Raw genomic sequence first — 19,822 nt, 5'->3', positions numbered from 1 at the left:
GGCGTCCAAAAGTTCAAGAACCGAACAGAGCAGATTATTTCTGAGATAAATTTTCCAGATCGTAAATGTTAAAAGCTTTCATAACTCTACATTGAGCCCTAGGTGTTAAAATCATCCGGAGATGCTAATACAACAACTGTATACGCATTTTTTATTTCGGAGTAACAACATTATAAAGTTATTAAGAATAAATATGGTTTTGACAAAACCGCGTGAACACATTTCGTTTGGATGTCAGCAGACTTCCCACATTTTCTAAAGGTCCTCTATTATCCTCTTTCATGTACTATATCCCGGGATCCTTCCTGCGACAGGAAATAACTTCGTTTTAAATTGGTAGTTTTCTGGGACAGGCAGGGGGGTTGAGAGGATTTTAGTTGAGACAAGATCAAATTTACCTGATCCCTTCCCAAGACTCTGTAATATTGTTCTGACACCCCCTCATTAGCAGTCGCTTGGCAGTCAATTTTCTATAGTCCCCCTTTATACTCTCTTGGTGACGACTGATTCTCCCTTCCTTTCCCCCATGTGATCATTCCCCCCCCCCCCCCCCCAAAAAAAGACGACCCTCCAACCCCCGGCGATAAATAGTGACTGGTTCCAAAGCGAAAGCCTATTTCAGAAAACGAAAAACAGACTGTTGTTGAAAAGTCCCATTTATTAACAAAGTGAAGCAACAACATTGCGCATGCACTCTAACGAATAATTCTGTTATAATATAACAGCGCAATCACTTCTGAATAATATAACGAGGAACGCAAAGCTTGCAGAGGTTAGCTATGAACGTTCACTTACTTAGATAAAAGCAGTTTCATATTGTGTACACATGAATATTAAAATGTGTGACCTGACTGTTCGCTAAATCGAGCGTGTTCTTCAAGAGACTGCTTTCAAGTACGAGCCTAGGAATTGAGTCTACTTCTCCTGTGCGTCGTCCTCGATAAAGTCCTTCGCTTGTTCAGCGGTAATCGCGTCGATATGACTAACTTTGTTTCGGAATTTCACGCCGTAAAACTTGTCAGCGGACTCCAACAGCTCAGGTCGGAATGTGGTTGTGATAAACTGAGCTTTTTCAGCCAATTTACGGAGCATTTCTTACAACAAAAGAACCAAAACCTCTTATGAGTAACAAAGCTAAGGATAGCCAGAAGATAAACTTCATTTTATGCGAGGAACTCTTAACCCTTACGATTTTAAGCGCACCCCTAACTACCATATCTTATCAACTGCCTTCTCTTAACAGAACTGACCTTATTATAAAAAGGCTGTTTAGACTCGTATCTTCTCCAAATCTACTCTTATCGTCTAAACAATCCAGAGAAAAGTTCCGGTTTTGACAGCCCTTCCTCAGTTACCAGCCCACAGAAACAAAAGTTTAAAGCTTTTATAGATTACATCTATTCATCTGTCTGTCTGTCCGTTCGTCTGTCTGTACGTCTGCCTGTCAGTTAGTTTGTCTGTCTGTCCGTTCGTCTGTCTGTCAGTTAGTCTGTCTGCCTGTTCGTCTGTCTGCCTGTCAGTTAGTCTGTCTGCCTGCCTGTCAGTTAGTCTGTCTGTCTGCCTGTCAGTTAGTCTGTCTGTCTGCATGTCTGTCCGTTCGTCTGTCTCTGTCCATCCGTCTGTCTGCCTGTCTGTCTGACCTTCCTTTCGTCTCTATCCGTCTGTATGTCAGTCAGTTTGTAGTCTTTTTTTTGTTTTTGTCTGTCAGTCTGTGTACGTGTCTATTTAAGGGACAGCCGTGATAAAGAACTTGAGTTGAGATTGTAAAGTGAAGCCTCAGTCTAACAGTCTCATTAGTTAAAGTCAGCATAATACCTGCAACAGCTTTCCTGAACTGAGGATCCAGAGCCTGGTCAATCTCATCGAATAAATAAAAAGGCGCCGGGTCACATTTCTGAATGGCGAAGATCAGTGCTAAGGCCACCAAAGATTTCTGTCCACCGGAGAGCTGGTTCATCTCACGAGTTTCGGCGGATTTCCCAGTAAAAGAAACCTACAAACAAACCATTGACAACGTTGTATTTATGCAAGACTTAAGCGGCATTACCGTTACCCTGTGACTCCAAAAATCTGGCACAGAAAGTTGAGAGAATTCGGTGTTAAAACAAGAAATTCTTTAAGCGAATGAGACTGCATTTTCTCCTTTCCGTTCGGCGATTGTGAACAAGGAAACAGGTCACGATAAAGGGAATTCTACAAGCTCTACATCAAAATAAAGAATGATAAACTCACATTCAGACAACTTTACACTGTGGTTCACATTACCTTGATACTTATTCCAGTAAACTGATCCACAAGAGGCACTGATCTCTGTGATTGAGAACCCTCGCTGTCTTCTTCCTCTTCCTGGAGGTCAGAAGAGAAAAAAACATTGCACGTTTTAATACGTCATTCCATTAACTTGCCATGTGAAGATCTCGAGGAAGCGGTTGTAAATGCTAAGTCATCAGCCTGTCTCCTTAGACATTTTACTAATTCTAGTTGGAAATAGTTCTAAAGGAATTGGAATTAAATGAACCGCCTTACTTCGCTTTGTCGATATACTTTCCCGTATATTAGGGGATGGAAGCAAGAGCAACAGACCAGTAGCGATGACAAGGGAGAGGAGGGTGGTTAAAAAATGTGACATTACGTAGACCTTTCAAGGTAAAAAGAAAACCAAATTTAAGAAGACAAACAAAATAAAGACTAAGGTACAACAAAAACGAAGGACACGCATTGAAAAAGGTGTCAATACAAGAATCAAAAGAGAGGACATAAAAAGATTTCAGGCGGCATTCTTTGGCCACGATGTCTTTTCTTTCATACCCCAGACATGAAATATTTAACCGCACTTTACCATTTGTTCCACCGGATCTGTTTTCATCACCAAAGTGGCTTTCCCATGAGGAACAAGCTGTTTAAAAACCTCAGTAAAGTTATGAGACATCTGTTAATGTAAAACACACGTAAAACATCAGCTTCAATCAAAAAAGCTTTCAATACTAGTATTTAAATCCTTTCACTCGACTTAGCCCCTCTGCAAAAATTTACAAATTGCAAGACCGTCCAATAGCTTCTTGAGGTTCTATCGATTTTCTCTGTAGCAGAAACGTTTGATTAAGGATTCCCTTGTCTTCGACTAGAATTTCCCAAAGATTATACTTTACAAAGGAAATTAAGAGAAGTCTCCGGCCATCATTGGCGTCTTACTTCATTTGGAGGCATGCCAGATTTTTTAAAATAAATCAAAAAAATTCTATTTCTTTGATAGCGATGGGAGGGAGGGATCATTTGTTCATAAAGGTACAGGATATACGGTACCTGTTTAAACGTGAAGAGAATTGCTTCATGTTTACGGAGCTCGAGGACATCCATCAAGTCCACAATTGACTGGTAAAATAAAATGCAAAACTCATTTATTGTTCCTAAACAAAACAAAAGGGCTACTGCGATGCTTGTTTTTTTGCGGTCTAAATATTGACTGCGAAACCCGTAGCAGCATGTCACGACCCAATATGACAACCTTGGAAGATTCCCACAGGGTATCAGACTATCAAGGAAACCTGCCGAAATTCGGAGGTAACCTAAGATGGACTAGAATGCCGTCCAAAAGGAAAAGCATCACTTCTTAACATTGAATAAGTTACTGTAACCGAAGTGAGATACGGCAGTAATGACCCCGAAGGGAAAATAGGGGGGAGGGGAGGGGAAGGGAAATAGGGGGGAGGGGAAGGGGAAATAGGGTGGAGGGGAAGGGGAAACGGGGGGGAAGGAGGCGGATGTGTTTGTAATAACAACCTCGCCTTGGATGAAATAAAAAGATAGAGAAGAGAAGATGGAGAAGGAATTCTTCGGATTATAAACGATATTCAGGCGATGTTATGTGTACCTGGTATCCTTTGTCAAGTTCTTCCTTCCGTTTCATTAATTTTTCTTTCTGTTCAGAGAAGTTAACAAACTGATCCAACGCCTTCTTATTTACGTGGCTATACTTCTTCAGTTCCTCATTACACTGATGGAGTTTCTTCCACAACTATAGACGAAACGGAAAATAATAAAAAAAAAGTTTAAAATTGAAATTACCGTACTGCACGAGATTTTGGCTGGAGTCTTTTTTCCTGATCTGTAAAATTCTAGAGTTTTGCGATAACAAATTTCTGCTGTTTGAAAAAACTAAAAGTTCTACTGCGAGCGTATTTTTTCAATTTTCTTTTCAAGCACCAGGGCAAAAGTCACATTGCTATAGTTTTGGGTACGGTACCTCTGAGTTATAGCAAAAAATTTTATCTCTTGCGCTTGCGAGAGGAACTGTAAACTCGACAGTCTTTTTTCTTCCCAACACAGGCCTCTCACAACAATTTACTAGTACCCATACCTCATTTCATAAAGTTTCAAGTTCACCACTTCAATTATCCTCAACTACAACTTACCGTTTTCACCGGGGTTTTTTGGTGCTTGTCAAAGGCATCCGCTGGAAGGGATCCCAGCTCACGGATCTTCTTGGTGCAATCTTCTTTCTGTAAGGTCACATTTAAACCATTAACAAAAGGGCACCTTACGTCTTTGTCATAATGTTTCCATGATTTGGTGGAAACTCATGATAAAAAAAAAAAAAAACTCTCTAGTTCAGTGGCAAGTTTGTTCACTCTCTTCATCAGCTCGCTGAGTAATGCAAGGAATTTACCAGCTAACAATTATGAAGCCCGCACCATTCAACTTTTTTTGTGTTTGAACACCACATACTGTAGTTCTTTCTTCCTAAACAAAAAGACACTAACCAGTCTAATGGTGTTAAATTCAAAGATCTAGTTATCTTTAAAAACAATTAAAAAACTGGCCTCAAGTATTCTTACTTTCTTCATGAGTAGACTCCTCTTATGAGCAATTTTCTCCATGTGTTTGGCATCGTCATCGATAGCATCCCTTTTTAACTTCTCAACGCTCTAAGCAAGTCACGAATTACATGAAGTTAGCTCCTTTGAAATGAAGTTACCTCATCGTGAAACTTGAAATTCTAATGTGAGGCATATCAAAACGAACCTTCTGCACCCCTCTCCCTAGAAAAAAAATTATAATAAATTGCCTTACCTTCCATTCATCCAGCGATGTTTGTAGCTCTGACTTTCTACTGGTTAGACTTCTTATTTCTTCTTCAAGTTCTACAGAAAGAAGGTCGTACAGATGCAACTGACAAGACTGTTATAGCCTGAATTGAGGGAACTGAATTCAAAGGTCACCTGTCCACCTTGGAAACGATTTCCATACCTTTTTGTTGAGCTGAACTTTGCGATATAATCTCCAACACTGAATGTAGGTCACTCTTCAGTGTCTCCAAATGTAAATTGCGGTCCTCTAGTGAGATTTCCTCAAGGGACTGCGGAAGTTAAAGCGTGCGGGTGAAACCACCACAGAAGCAAGTTATCAACCTTTGTATCACCATGCACAATTTCCATCACGGGGATTAATCAATATTATGCAACACTACCACACTAAAGTAGGCTCGATAACCAACCGCTGTCCGGGAAATAAGCCCGCGCTCCTCCCGGCCAGAGACCTTTTCGGGAGGATCGAAGACCGAACCCAAGAAACAGAAGAAATGAAGCCTGATACTAACGATAATTACAGTTAACAACCCTAACTTTAATGATATCTCGTCAAACATCCACGTTGGTGTAACTGCCAGCATGTACTAATTACATCAGGCTTTCCTTTGAGTACCTTATCATACACAAAGTCAAAGAAGTCAAACTGGAGGGGCGATTTTTATTTTATTTAAGTATGCAGTTCAAGAACAAATACAGAAGGAGGCCAACGGGGTTGTGACGACACCTCTTAAGTTTTAAGGTGGTTTGATTTGGAATTGAGGATGCCCCCTTGTTTGATAACATTTTCGCAGAAATTATAAGGTCTATCAACACCACACATTACCACCGACTCTTTTTCACTAAATTTTGACGATAATTCACCTGCATAAGAATTCAATACACACTAGAAAGAGAAAATCCAACGTACCTGTCTCAACTCATCTCGTTTTCTTTTCAAATTGTTGTTGAGCACATTTTCCAAGGAGTTCTTTTTGGCTTCAAGCTGAAAAGAAACAAAGTAATTTGAGAACACCCTAGGAAATGGTGTCATTATTTTTGCGATAACCGATATGATGCGTCATTAAGACTTTTGGCACACGTTATCAGTCTAAAGCAATCCCGAAGTGATACATCGCTAGCTTATTGGAACTACTGAAGAAAAAATTTGATAGTAGATTTCTCCCTCTCATAGAGGCAGGCATAGTTATTCTTTCGTGTACATGTTTTAAAAACATCCTTTCGAGGCCAAAAAGGCTGCTATACATACATGTAATATAATAGGAATTGAGCCCGCCATTTATGAAAGATATCTACTGGGAATTTTCGCTTTTAGCATTTACAAACAAGTAACCCCCCTCCCCGAAAAAAAACCCTCGACTTCCTTATGTTATTGGCATTTGAAGCAAATATTTACCTTTGTTCTGTTTGACAAGGCGGTTTTTAACCTTTCTTGGAGAGCCATAATTTCGCCGTTTAAATTATCCACCTGAGGGAAAAAGACATCACAACATATAGAATAAATAAATCCTATTAGACGTTTTGTTGTGCAGTATCGCTGAGTATTTTCAATACAAAATTCAAAATTTGTAAAAAAAAAAAAAAAGGAAAAGAAAAAAACTTCATGGGTTAGAATATACCATAGATGGCCAGTACATAGCTACATATTCTATACCTCCTGTTGATCTTGCGAACTAAGTTGTGACACAAGAGCAGTTCCCAGTTCTTCTTCTAGAGCTCTCATGGTGCTGCGCATGGATTTGAGATCTGCCTCAAAGTGTGTCAACCCTTGCTCCTACAGAGACAACAAACACGCATGAGCAGTACCGCTTAAATACTCTAAGTTACCTGTGTCGATTCCAAACTCGATTCTCAAAACTTTCGTGGATTAAAATCGAGTTTCGAGAATAGAAACTCGAGCATCGAGTTTTAAGTTTCGAGATGGAAGCACGGACAGACAGAGAAAGAAACGAGGCAATAGCACTTATATGTACACAGGAATGGTGTTGATGTGAATCTGCAAGTTTCACGATTCAAAATAGCACACAAGGGCTACAAAATTATACATAACAAACGACACGGAAAATAGTTTGTTACCCTCGTACAAGCAACACTTACCTTTGATTCCAGCGTTCGTTCCGCTGTTTTCTTTTCTTGAGTTTTGGCTTTCACATCAATCTTCTGCTTCTCGTATGTTTCTCTGTAGTTTGATTGGTTGTGGAATAATTGTGATTATAATGAATGAGCCAAAAAAAAAAAAAAAAAAAAAAAAAAAACTCATATCAATCATAATAACACCGCCTGAGTATAATTACCTTAGCTGCACTTGTTGAGTTTCTACTTTTTGTAATTCTCCAAGTGCGACTGTTACGTCAGAATCAATTTCTGAGATCTAGTTAAGGATATTCCAAAAACTGTTTCTTCGCAATAGTTGTGATGTAAAATTTGACTATGAATGATGCAGCTATTGAAAAGTTGGTGTGCTGGTCTTCGGCTCAAAAGGCTCACGTTTGTACTCAGGTAAGGGTCAAACTATTGTGTTCTTAGGCAAGACACTTTTTGCCTTCACTTCACAGTGCCTTCCTCCAACCATGAGTGAAAATTGGTAACAGAGAACTGTGAAGGGAAACATGACAGAATGGGAAGGAGGGATGGGAAGAGGGGATGGGAAGAGGGAATGGGAAGGGGGGATGGGAAGGGGAATGGGAAGGGGGGATGGGAAGGTGGGATGGGAAAGGGAATGGGAAGGGGGAATAGGAAGGGGGAATGGGAATGAGGAATGGGAAGGGGGGATGGGGGGGTGGGGAGAGCCTCTAATGCCCTTGCAACTAACCATAAGTAACTCCAAAATCCCTTCATACAAGATAAAGTGGGTTAGGCATCTGAATATGTGTCAGTCAAATGTATTGGCATAATTACATGCAGCCTTGCTTGATAATCAACCCTTATAAAATGCCAGAGAAACCCTTTTTAGCAGATTATAAATAGTCTTTTGGCACAGGTAGATTACAATATAGGAGGATACTTTCTAACTCAGCCTTCAGTTGATCTCTACGTGTTTCTTCCCCTTCAACTTTTTCTTGTAATCTCCAAATACTGTCCTGTAACTCCAAGCGAGACTTTCTGTTTCCATAGTAACCTCCTGTAAGAGCACCTCTGCGACTAACCTGGTCACCTGTAACAATTATGTATGTTCAAGAAAGTTTAAGTTATCAAGCATTGGATATACATTTGGAAAGTAAACAACGTGTTATAAGCTGTGGTATCTTTGCGGAGGATTTCACAGGATAAGTTTTTCAAACGTCACATTAACCCGACTTCATTGGCCGTAACATACATGTACATGTTTAATCTTAGAGTTTTAATCTACAATAAAAAAATTGTAACGGGTAAAATAACTAGAATATTATGTACCTTCTAATGTAATACAATCCATATTTTCACTTTTGGAGAACTGTGAGGCAACTTCAAGATTGCGACACACAAGAGTTTTACCAAAGACTAGCTGCATGGCTGGTCTAAAAGCTTCATCAAACCTCAATTTGTTGATCATTGGAAGGGCATCCTGAAAATATTAGTCAAAATGAAAGGATTACAGATTTGTAGGTTCTGTAGCTGCAAAGAGTATGCTTCAACATACATACCAAATACACAACATAGAGAGGAAGTAGAAAAATTATAATTCTATTCTCACTATGCAGTATAGCTGTTGAGTTAGGAGCATTCTCCAACTGAACTTGAAACTATTCAAGTAGACAACAGTTGGGTCATCACTACACTGTACATGCACACAAGGCACTCTTCCAACACTAGTGACCAGCTAAGTACGCAAGACATCCACTCAATAGAACTTACTCCAATATAGTATTCATTTTTATTTTCCTTGATTTTCATGATAATTACCCATTTTTGTCTGGATTATATCCTCAGAACCCAAAAGGGCATTTAGCTTATAAAAGGGCAACAAGGACCGGTTGACACGGAGACATATGAGAATGGTCTATTTTGATCCATCTCAGGGTAAGTGAATATGCAATCCAGAGTTTAATAGAGATCAACTGTCAAAGTTGATAACAAACAGCCCTCACACTTCAACAAAACTGACCTGCAGCAAAACTTTAAGAAAGTCTTCACCATATTCAAAGAAAGATTTGTTGTTAGTTATTGTAATTCATTTTTTATTCCTTTTATAATGCACGTAAGGGTTACTTACAGGTGTACTGGGGTACTGTTGTTCCTTGCTAAGAAGTCTGTTGAGTGGCATAAATGTGACTTCTCCAGGTAACTTATGTTTGTTCATAATGGACAAGATCTGTGCAGCAGTTTTATCAGAATCTATCAAAATGTGAAAGAGCCTGAAAAGTAAATACAAACATTGATGACACCAACCCAGTCTAAGAGGGAGGGAGACTTGTCATGGAAGTAATTTGTCTAACAAAGGAAATAGCGGCAGCTCTTCAACTAAACTCTTGAACTATCATGCATGAGTGACCAACATAGCATTTCTCCTTACAATATCAATACAGTGTCAAGCAGACAAGTGATGAGAATAAAGAAAAATATCAAGGGATTCTTAGTTATTGGTGATCCAATACCAAATTCTCCAAACTAACATCAAAAGAATTGTATGGCAAACATCTATTTACATCCTCTAAACTACATGTACATGTACAACTTGAGGATGTATAAATTTACTTCTTTAGTTCTACATCTTATTTAGACACAAAATGTATGAGCAGCTAAATGAAGCAAAGGTATAACATGTGCAGAAGTACATGTATGGACCACATGTTAACATGTATGGTCACAAGAGGTCCTTACTTATTTCCTGCAGTAACTTCTACAGCAGTAAAAAACTGTTTATCACATTGAAAATTCTCAATAAGTGGGCCATGGACTCCATCAATTCCTCTCTCTTGAACAATCCTCTTCACTGTGTCAATACCATTACTGACATGCTGTGGCAAAAACATAATCATGGAACATCATCTGGTTAGTAATGCTGGGAGGTTACAAAATATTTTGGTTGCATGCAGTTTATTAGGTTCTTCCACCTACTATCAAGTCCAAAAAGAATCCATAACACACATAACAGATGGAGAAACTCAGTGTCAAAAGCAAATGACCTTACATGTACATTTACATCTATACGTACATCTATATGTTCAGATGTCGACCACCAAAAAATTGTGTATAGTACATCAAGTTGAGGTTCAAAAGTGTACTACAGAATAAAATTATATTCACTAAAATTTGTTTCTTGCTGATGATGGCTTTCTGAACATAATCATCAATGGCTGACAATTACATAAGCAAAAATTGTTTATAAAACACATTACACAAAAATAGTAAAAACAGATACATACTTTACTGACAGTACTCCTTAAATTTCTCTCTGTTTTACTGAGTTCCTCTCTTGTGTTCTGCATGCTTTGTTCAATAGCAGCTTCTTCTCTCCACAGCTCCCTATAGTAGAAAAACAAAATCAGTCACCTGAGATGTTACACTGTACATATAATCATAGTAATTACAGCTTTACAAGCTCCAGATCATGCTAGTTGCCAATAACTTACCCTGTGGACGTGTACCTTTTTAGACATGTACTCTGGATGTTGCAACAAAATCAAGGTCTTTTACTCCATCATTTATTCCCTCCACCCTTTAAACTCTGAGAGTGATCAGCATCTAATTTCTCCTTACCATAATACTTATGAATCATTCATTGAGATCACAAGAATAAAGGAAAGGATAGCCAACCTAAGAAACTTTGATTGTTAAATGAATTCTCCTTGCCAGTACCAAGGGAAAAGTATAGAGAACACTATGGAGAATATGAATACTGATGTTAGGGTGCAAAGGGTTTATGAATTGGAGAGGGGTTAGCATCATCATAAAGTTCCATAAGATAAATAATCAACTTACTTTCTACTGTTTGTTGTGTGATCTCTTGTCTTTTTCAATTCTGCATGTCTCTTGTTTGCCTTTTCAATATCTTGTCTTCTTTTTTCAACATTGTCTGTTCTTTCCTAATTAAAAAAAAAACCAGGAGCACTCCCCATTAAAATAATGGCAAACTGTACACTTCTGTATTTCATATGTGCTAAGCTTTTAAGGCCAAGAACATTCAGATGTCACTTGACAGTTATTAGTCAGCCTGAACAAAGTTATATCTGTGTTTCACTATGCATGTATACCCCAAGATAACAAAGAAAGGGTATCTGTTTGCTAAAAATTATGTATTTAAAGAATGCAAGAATTCAAAATACATAAATCAAATAATTTGGCTCCCACCTGTATTTCAACTGTTAGTTCTTGTACTGCATTCCTTAGTTTTTCGACATCTGCTCTTACACCAGCAATCTACAATCAAAGAACACCACCACTTCTGTTATAATAAATTGCTCTGTCACACAATCAGAGATTATAAAATACAAATACTACAACAAATTTATTAATGTATTTCAACTTTCATACAAAAGTCATTATTTTCTTTTCAAGGTCTGCATACAATACAATACAATACAATACAAAAGATGTGGATTAATCAAAAAAAAAAAAGAGAGTACGTTATGTAAATAATATTCAACAAGGATGAATGCCAAAGGCTGTTCTATTGGTACCTAAAAATAGATACTGAAAGTCATTGTTTTTAGAAGAGTGCTTTTGTCCAGGAATACATATGGAGAACCATCAGAAAAACAGATAAAAATGTAATATTGGGGGGTAACCTGGCATGGGCAGGGTGAGGAGACCAGGATTACAGTGTAGCCCCAGCAGAGGGGACCAACTGGCTCCAGTGCTGACTAAACCAATCTTCCTTTTAAAAGTGATGAATTTAATACCATAGAGACTTGCTTTGTTCTTTATAAAATTGAATTGAGAGGAATTTTCAATACATCAACTACAAGGTGAAAAGTTGGAAAAATGAGATTTGTTTTCGTTTACAAAAAAAAGAAAAAGAAAAAAAAAACCCGGAATACTTCTGTTTGCCTTAATTAAGCTACTTACTTGTGATTCTTTGTTTGCTATAGATTCTGAAAGGGAACTTTTCTCCTATAAAAGAAAATGCAAAAGAAAAAATTGTGAACGCATGTGACTTGATAGTTGCATGAACGTAAGTTGTAAAAACAGTTTGTTAATCAAAGTAATGATAGATGTAAATTTAACATTCAACAAGATACCTCAGTGATCCATCTATCTCTTTCTTCAGCAGTTCTGAACTGATTTTTACGACCTTGCTTAGCATACAATTCTGTACGTCTTCTCTCACAGGCTTTCATCCTGAGAATTAATTTGATATTCAAAATGTTGTCATAATTGTTTATTTCCTAAAAAGTGTCACCTGAAAAACTAGAGCGAGCAAAGACAATTATAATAAGATCTTGCTGCAAAGATTCATTATCAAGACGGCTTAAAAATTCAAAAATTTCAGATTGACAAAAAGCAATTGCAAGCTGCATAACAAATTTAAAAGGTCTGCTGGAAACAGCTACAATTGCCTATCTGATGACCCAGCAAAAAATGAACGTGTACACTGTACAAAGTACATATACAGTGAAAATGTTTATTATAAATAACCTTGCAAACCAGAAAAAACCCCACAACAATGTAAATATTTGTAAAATGTAGGTATAATTTTCCTACCTTGCTGAACATTCATCCTCTTCAGTTTTGAGCCTTATGTAGTTTGGTAAAAGTTCACTCAGTTCTTCTTCTTTTGACTGGATTGTTTCTTCCAATCCCTCTAGCTGTTCTCTATGTTGAATCTGAGAAAAAAAAAGTGATAACATCCAAAGAAAAACTCACTAATCCACTAAAATAGTGTGAGAACCTCTCTGTCCTTATTGTAACAATTTCACATGGAGTGAAACTTCTTCTAAAAGCTTAAAAGAGGAAATTTGCCAAAATAAGTTTGCATCACTTTTGAACAATGCCGCATGTTTACTTGTTTGTTTTCTCCTACCTTTGTACATGCCTCTTAAGCTTAGTAACTTACCATTGAGAAAAAAAAAAAGCATAATGGTGTATTATACAGTATTTTTTTTTCATTCAGTCTGCAATGCAGCTCATTGTGAAGTGGGAGCAAGTCACAGACAGCTGTTTTCAACGACAAAGATTAAACTTTTGACAACTTAAGCCCAAGTCATTACCAAAGTCCAGGGCTCGACACTAACGGTAGCCCACTAGCCACAGACTAGTAGTAATTCAGGTTTGGCTACTGGTTTTCAATTTCCACTAGCCAGTTTGCCTAGTAAACAAAGTGAAATTGTTGTAACATCTAAAATATCACTACCCACTTGGCTAATAAGTTGAAAAGTTAGTGTCGAGCCCTGAAAGTCAAGAATGTGTAAGTCATTGCAACCACACAAAGTATTTCTCAGGACTCAATAGGTGACACACAATCACACTTCAGGACCAAAATAATTAATAGAAAGTTTGTTACCATCAGATTTAAAATAACTGAGCTCCATTCCTGATGTTAAATGTCTTAAGACATTAAATTTTTGGCTGTGCCAATAAGTTTTCCCCTGATGGAATGAAATATGGCTTGGCAACTGAAGGTGATTGCTTGGCCCCCAAAACTAAGGTATTCAAATCTAAAACAGATCATATTATTATCATATGGTAGCATTCACCTTCTGTGCACTATCTTCTCTGACATTCCTCTCCAGATCTTTAATGTCCAGTTCCAGTTTGGTTCTTTGTTTGACTTCTTCCTGGCACTCTTCATCAAGCTGCTGTCTCTCAGAGTTTGCTGCTGTCGTGCGATCCATCACTTCACGCAGGCTCTGAGACAGGGCCTGTAGAATGAAAAATAATTTGACCACCATACTGACCCCCCTAGTGAGTGCAAGTAACAATGACAACTACATATGGTTACATTCACGTGCATAATGTTCTTAATAACACACCTGGACTTTGTTACTGGCATCTTTGATTTCCTTTTGGAGCGAGCTTGCTTTATCTGTTTCCTGTTGTCTGGAATTTTCCAACTGAATAACAATCATTACCAATTAAATAGCTACAGTGTAAATAGTAACTGCAGTAAGACAGTCTTGCTTAAAGGGATGGTCATGGCACTTTAGCTGGGTTTGATTATTTTCAACAACTGGAACAAGAGAGGTTTACTGCATGGGATTTGAAATCTGCAGACCCAAGATTAATCTTTCACTTAACTTGTGAACCTGTTTATGTTAATCCTGAGTTCAAATCCTCCCTTTTACCATTATAGAATTACCTAATTGCATGCACTTGGCCTTGACAAGTGCAATTCCATTCAATTGTAAGGCTTATTGCTCAAGTACTCATAACAAATTGAGCACTTTAAAGGAAAAAAGACTTCCTTTGTTTAGCAAGTTCATGATTGAAACGAAAACAAAATTAGATTAGAATTTTTTAGCATATCATTATCTCTCACCGCATCCAGTTTTTCCCTTGTTTCTCGCAACTCTTTATCATGAATTGTGTACTCAAGGCACCTGGGAAGTGAAAATTTAACTTTTAATATTTTCAGCAAAAGGCTTACATCAGTCTTTCTGCCACTGACTTAGCAGCTTTGTAATAATAGCTTCACAAGGTTGTGAAGAGTTTTTTCTCTAAGTGCTTCACACTTATAACAATCACTGATTTTTATAATTATGTTGTGTGTACCTTCTCTCTTTGTCCCACTTCTGATATGCTTTGAGTTCTTCTTTCTCCTCATCCAGTGTCTCCAGTCGTTCATCAATCTCTTTCAAAAGCTCATCAATCTTTTCTTTTTTTCCCTCTACAAATCACATCCACAAAAATAGAAATGTAAAGCCATTGTGGTCAAACTGAATGTTTGTAGTTTGTACTTAATGACTGTGCAGGAAGGTAGACAGGAATGCATTAACACCTACAGACCAAGCACATCAAGGTCCCTGCATCACCACTGAGATCCAAATATTTTTTGGTCTAGCCTGACCTAAAAAAAAAAACATTTGTGTGGAATTATATTTATCAAAGGGTAATAATACCAGTGTCTTTAAGAATAGTCTTGCTCTCTTCCTTTCTTTCATCATAAACTCTGGTTCCTGCAACTTCTCGCAATAGTTTTAGTCTTTCATGATCTTTTGCCACAGCCAGCTGATTGATCTGTAAAAATAACAAGTATCAAGCAATTGAAACATGTTAAAAGAATTACAAAATCTGCATCATCAAGTGTTACAGTAAACAGGAAAGTTAGGAAATTTAAGAGCCACAAAAGAACATTTTTGCTTTGCAAAATTACCTTGGTGCAAATGATAACAAAGTTAATACCACTATCATATTTGTGATCTTTGACAGCCAGAGCATGTATTTGAACATTTTTGTTTTCATATCATGACACTTGGGAATTGAAGCCATGGTAGAGAAGGTGCACTAGCCCTAATAACAACACAGTTAGGCAGCTGTAGGTATAATCTCTAGGGGAAAATGCCATTTGTAACAAAATAGGTACACAGATACGATGAATATATAAAGTTCATATATTTTGAACTGTGGTTATAGATACGTATGATGCACGATCCTCACAGTAGAGAGCACCATTTATGCAATAGCGAAAATCAGACCTGAAAAATAGGTACAGTCAACTAACAAGCTACAAAACACCATTAATCAAACTTAATTCAAAAAATAGTCCTATGTGAAGAAACCAAGTTATCTCAGAGCCTCTGGCTTTTTCCTTACCCTTCCTTGTTTGACTATATAGTATGGGTTACTCCTTGAAAAACCAGCACTCTCCAGCAGATTCATCACATCACTTTTGGTGACATTCTTTTTATCCAAAAAATATTGGTCCTTTTTGGAACCAATTACCCGTCGAAGGGAAACTTCCTCTTTCTCAATCTACAAGGAAAAAGAAAAAGAAATCTACATAACAATCATTCTGATTCACAAGAATTATTATTCTTTAAAGGTGGTTCACACAATGCAAACTTTCAGTGATAAAAACCAGCGGAATAACATTGATTGCCATGAACCAAGCACAGATGACACTTAACCCTTTCTCCTCTGAGATCTAAAGATCAGGGCTCATTTGTGCAAAACACAGAAAATGGGGCAAGTTCTTCACATGGTGTGCTATACACATCTGGTAATTTCAGCTCAGAAAATTTGGCAGAAAGAAGAATTGTACAATATCCTTTAGTCATATTTTTGTTTATTTCTCATCACTTTTCTTCTTAAAAATGAACTGATTTTGTTTACAAAATTCTTCTTTCATCACCACTAGGAGTGAGAGAGTTTTCCCTTTTTTCCACATAAATTTCCAAATTTCCTACACAAAGGAAAATATGGCTCAAACTCGATTGCAATCATTTTCAACTGCAGCTTAGACACTTACTGGTATCCTGTTATCTGTATTATCAAAGATGAGTTCCACATAAGCTGACAACACACGCGGCCCAGTACCCTCCTGCAGTTAAGAAATTTAGACAGTGAGTATATTTCCACTCATATATGTTAGCATGTTGCATGAAAATTTTACAACTTTTTTTAATTTTGACCTGGAAAAGTAAGTTCCTGCTAAAATGCAACTTGAAATGCTGTAAAAAAATTTACTTCTTTCTATCAATTGAGAAACTATATTTGCAATTCTAGTGCAAATCAATATTCTTCCTATGAAACTCAATGAATGTCCTCTGCATCAATCAAGAAGTTTTAAAAGTTGAAAAGATTACATTTCTTTTCCTTGTTGACTTTTTGCTGCTCAAACAAAGAATAATTGCTCAGGTTATCACAAAACAAAAAGAATTGTTTCCACAAAACACAAAAATTGTTAATCCGCAAAACAAATTAAAATGCTACCACAAAATTTTGATGTTACAGAAGGAATGTATCCCCTTGAATACTAAGAAATCTAATTGTAGCAAAGTCCCTTGTAGTCAACTATTAGTATTTCTACAATCATTTCTGTTTCATTTAAACCCCAAATTCTCTTCTGTTGATGGACAAACAGATCTGTTGGTAAACTTCATGTAAAAGGTAACTTACATGAAGAAGGGCTTGTCGCTCCTCTTGTCGAAGATTACTGAATTCATCAGCACTGAGAACAAACTGTATTGCTGTATGGAAAAGTGGAAATTATTCGTTCATAGTCATACACTCTACAACTGCCTTGAGAAAAAAAGGGGACAACTTACCAAAAAAGAAATTACTTTTTCCTGAACCATTTCTGCCAACTATGAAAACAGAAAAAGTAATGATTCAGATGAAAGAAAAATCCAACCAAAAGACATACCAATCCTCAAGACTTGACAAAATTAAAACACTTAAAATTTTAATGAAAAAAATTGCACGAAATAGAGCATAAGACTTGCAACAGATATCAAAAGAGGAAACCTAAGATCAAGAGAAAATCTATTTACTTCTCTCATTTCTGAAAACATAGACCTTTTAACATTGAATCCTTACCAATAATATTGTGCTTTGGACTGAAAGGTTCAATAATAGTTTGATCACGATAGCTTCTAAATCCTTGAATAATAACCTGCATAATAAGGGAAAAGAGAAGAAAGAGAGTTTGACAAACATGACTGGTATAATTTGCAGTTAACCAAAAACCATCCTATTTTACTATCATTACTAAATCGCTGACGATTTAGTAATGATAGTGGCGAAGGGCTAGCACTCGAAACGTCAGCTTTTTAACTCTTCACGGTGAACAATTTACAATTTCAACCTAGTTGATATTTACAAATAATTAAGCTACCATATACCTCTTAAACTATGTTACCCCTTCAACTTCCAAGATCTCATCAGTAATTCTCCTTGTTGCGTGCCACACAATTCTTATGGCATTAGTTCAGAGAATTTGTTATTGGATCAACTATGATTTTCTTTATTCTTATCGCTAGTCTGCTTGATATTTTATCAATATTGTAGCCAGAATTTTTTCTTGGTCACTCTGAAATTGTGGTTAAGATGTATGCATGTTTTTGTACAAATTTTAAAGAAAACAGGCATGTTGAGAACAATAATTTACTTGCAATAACTAGTGAGAATTTAATTTAAAAAAAATTGATTTTAGCAAGCCATGAAGGACTACAGGAAATGGAACTGGTATAACATGGAGTTTTATTGTTTTATTTCTAAACCATAAATCATGTATTAAAAGAGAAACGTTAACAGAATCATGTAATTGTTTTGCTACAGTGTTGTTAATAGGTTGGTTAGGGGAAATTGAAAATATTTCATCACATTTATAAATCAACTGTTAATCGTGGACAGTAACGTTGCAAAGTATTCTATGTAAATTTAATTTATTTTTGTGTGCTTATAGTATTTCTTTGAATTAAGATCATTTTCTTTTACGATTTAATTAATCAGCACTTTGGCAATAAATCGATCAAACGATGGTATACGACGTAAAAAGAATAGAAAAAATCGTTAAACTAAGTAAATATCAATACCGCAAGATTTGAAATAACAAATTTAATCCAAGTTTACACATTTGTTTTGGTGATGGTGTGACAACTCGATTCATAAATTAACCGAAAACAGAAACTGCACGATTTTCTTCCTTTCTTAAGTGAGGGGCTTCGGCAATTATTTCAACAGAAAAATCTTCCCAAGAAGTAATGAAAATATTCACTTAGTGAGGTTAACCATAATCAAAGGCAAGTTTGGATGGTAGTATCTTTTAACGATCTGCTAAGCGTGACATTCACAAAGTTGACAGGTTCGTATCAAGACCTTTCCCGATTTCTCAGCGTTTAACATTCAGTCAGAAGCGAACGAAACAGACCAGAGATAAGAAAAATGTCTTACCTGCTTAATGTACATAACTGTCCTGTTGTTTGAAGGTTTCAAGAGGAAAAATTTAGTGAAAAATTAAGTGCAAGGCTGAACGAAAATCATGGCGGAGCGACACATTTTGGCGCGAATATATTCAGCTGGGCTCTGATTGGTTAAAAATAAAGATCCCATCGCTCTCTGCGCAGCGTGAAAAGAGATATACGTCATGTAGGTGAAGTTATGAGTCCAACGCTACAACAAGCCTTTCTTGAAAAGCGTTGAAAAAGTACTGAGGTTTGTGCATTGACCCATAATATCTCTAAGACTTTCCACACAGTTATATGTTGTCAAAAAACATAACTGCGATCGCGTTTTCCCGGGTACGGTTCAATGTCTTGATTCCATGCAGAAAGAAGTTTATGACATGTAAGCTTCGTTGCAACCATATAGTGCAACATGCTACTATATAGCCTTCTGTGCTTCTTTTTTCTTTTTAAAAACAGATAATTTTTTCCTTCTGTCTCTTTGTTTATTTTTTGTTCTGTTGACAGTTGTTATTTAAAGAGTTTGATTACAGATACAAATTAAAACAAAAATTTGAAAGGATTTAAGACAAGTTTAACTTGAGATACCAAAAGTAACCACAGCATGTGTAATTGTTCTTCCATGTTCTAAAAATTTATTTTAATTGGAACGGTTGATATGGAAAAAATTTCAGTTGTTTCAAGGTAAAAGTGTGAGTCAAAATCAAAGAGTAACAACTTTATTTTTGTTCAAAGAAAACTTACATTTTTTTAATTTGGTTATATTAACTTCAAGTTGATTTATAGTTCTCTCTCATAATCAAATGCTTAACTTGATAAAAACGATTGTACATAATCTAGCAGTAGCTTAGATAGAGCTAGATCTGGCAATTTTCTCATCAAAATCAGAGCATATCTCTTCAAAAAAAAAAGGTATGTATCTTGCAATATATGTGAAAAATAGGGGCAGACTTCAATTGAAAACATAGGAGTGTC

At 36.7% G+C, this 19,822-nt stretch overlaps 1 protein-coding gene across 1 annotated transcript; it reads right to left on the bottom strand.

Moving 5' to 3' along the window:
* Window positions 1-640: 640 nt before the first annotated feature.
* Window positions 641-18,969, bottom strand: LOC111337136 (structural maintenance of chromosomes protein 3). The gene is made up of 36 exons (XM_022943371.2): window positions 18,837-18,969; window positions 17,481-17,556; window positions 17,210-17,248; window positions 17,061-17,131; window positions 16,411-16,482; window positions 15,756-15,914; window positions 15,062-15,179; window positions 14,715-14,829; window positions 14,482-14,542; window positions 13,976-14,056; window positions 13,700-13,864; window positions 12,708-12,829; window positions 12,245-12,344; window positions 12,072-12,116; window positions 11,355-11,423; window positions 10,986-11,089; window positions 10,430-10,529; window positions 9,885-10,021; window positions 9,277-9,418; window positions 8,478-8,628; window positions 8,089-8,238; window positions 7,379-7,448; window positions 7,182-7,263; window positions 6,739-6,858; window positions 6,481-6,552; window positions 5,995-6,069; window positions 5,248-5,356; window positions 5,071-5,141; window positions 4,836-4,925; window positions 4,413-4,499; window positions 3,872-4,015; window positions 3,304-3,372; window positions 2,840-2,929; window positions 2,266-2,346; window positions 1,816-1,993; window positions 641-1,094 (listed from the first exon to the last, which is right to left on the bottom strand). Exons 1-36 carry the CDS (start codon window positions 18,849-18,851, stop codon window positions 916-918), a joined length of 3,609 nt encoding a protein of 1,202 aa, XP_022799106.1. The 5' UTR covers window positions 18,852-18,969; the 3' UTR covers window positions 641-915.
* Window positions 18,970-19,822: the final 853 nt, after the last annotated feature.

The sequence above is a fragment of the Stylophora pistillata genome, chromosome 1, assembly GCF_964205215.1.
Source record: "Stylophora pistillata chromosome 1, jaStyPist1.2, whole genome shotgun sequence".
NCBI classification, from domain to species: domain Eukaryota; kingdom Metazoa; phylum Cnidaria; class Anthozoa; order Scleractinia; family Pocilloporidae; genus Stylophora; species Stylophora pistillata.
This window is presented reverse-complemented; position numbering and strand designations above follow the sequence as displayed.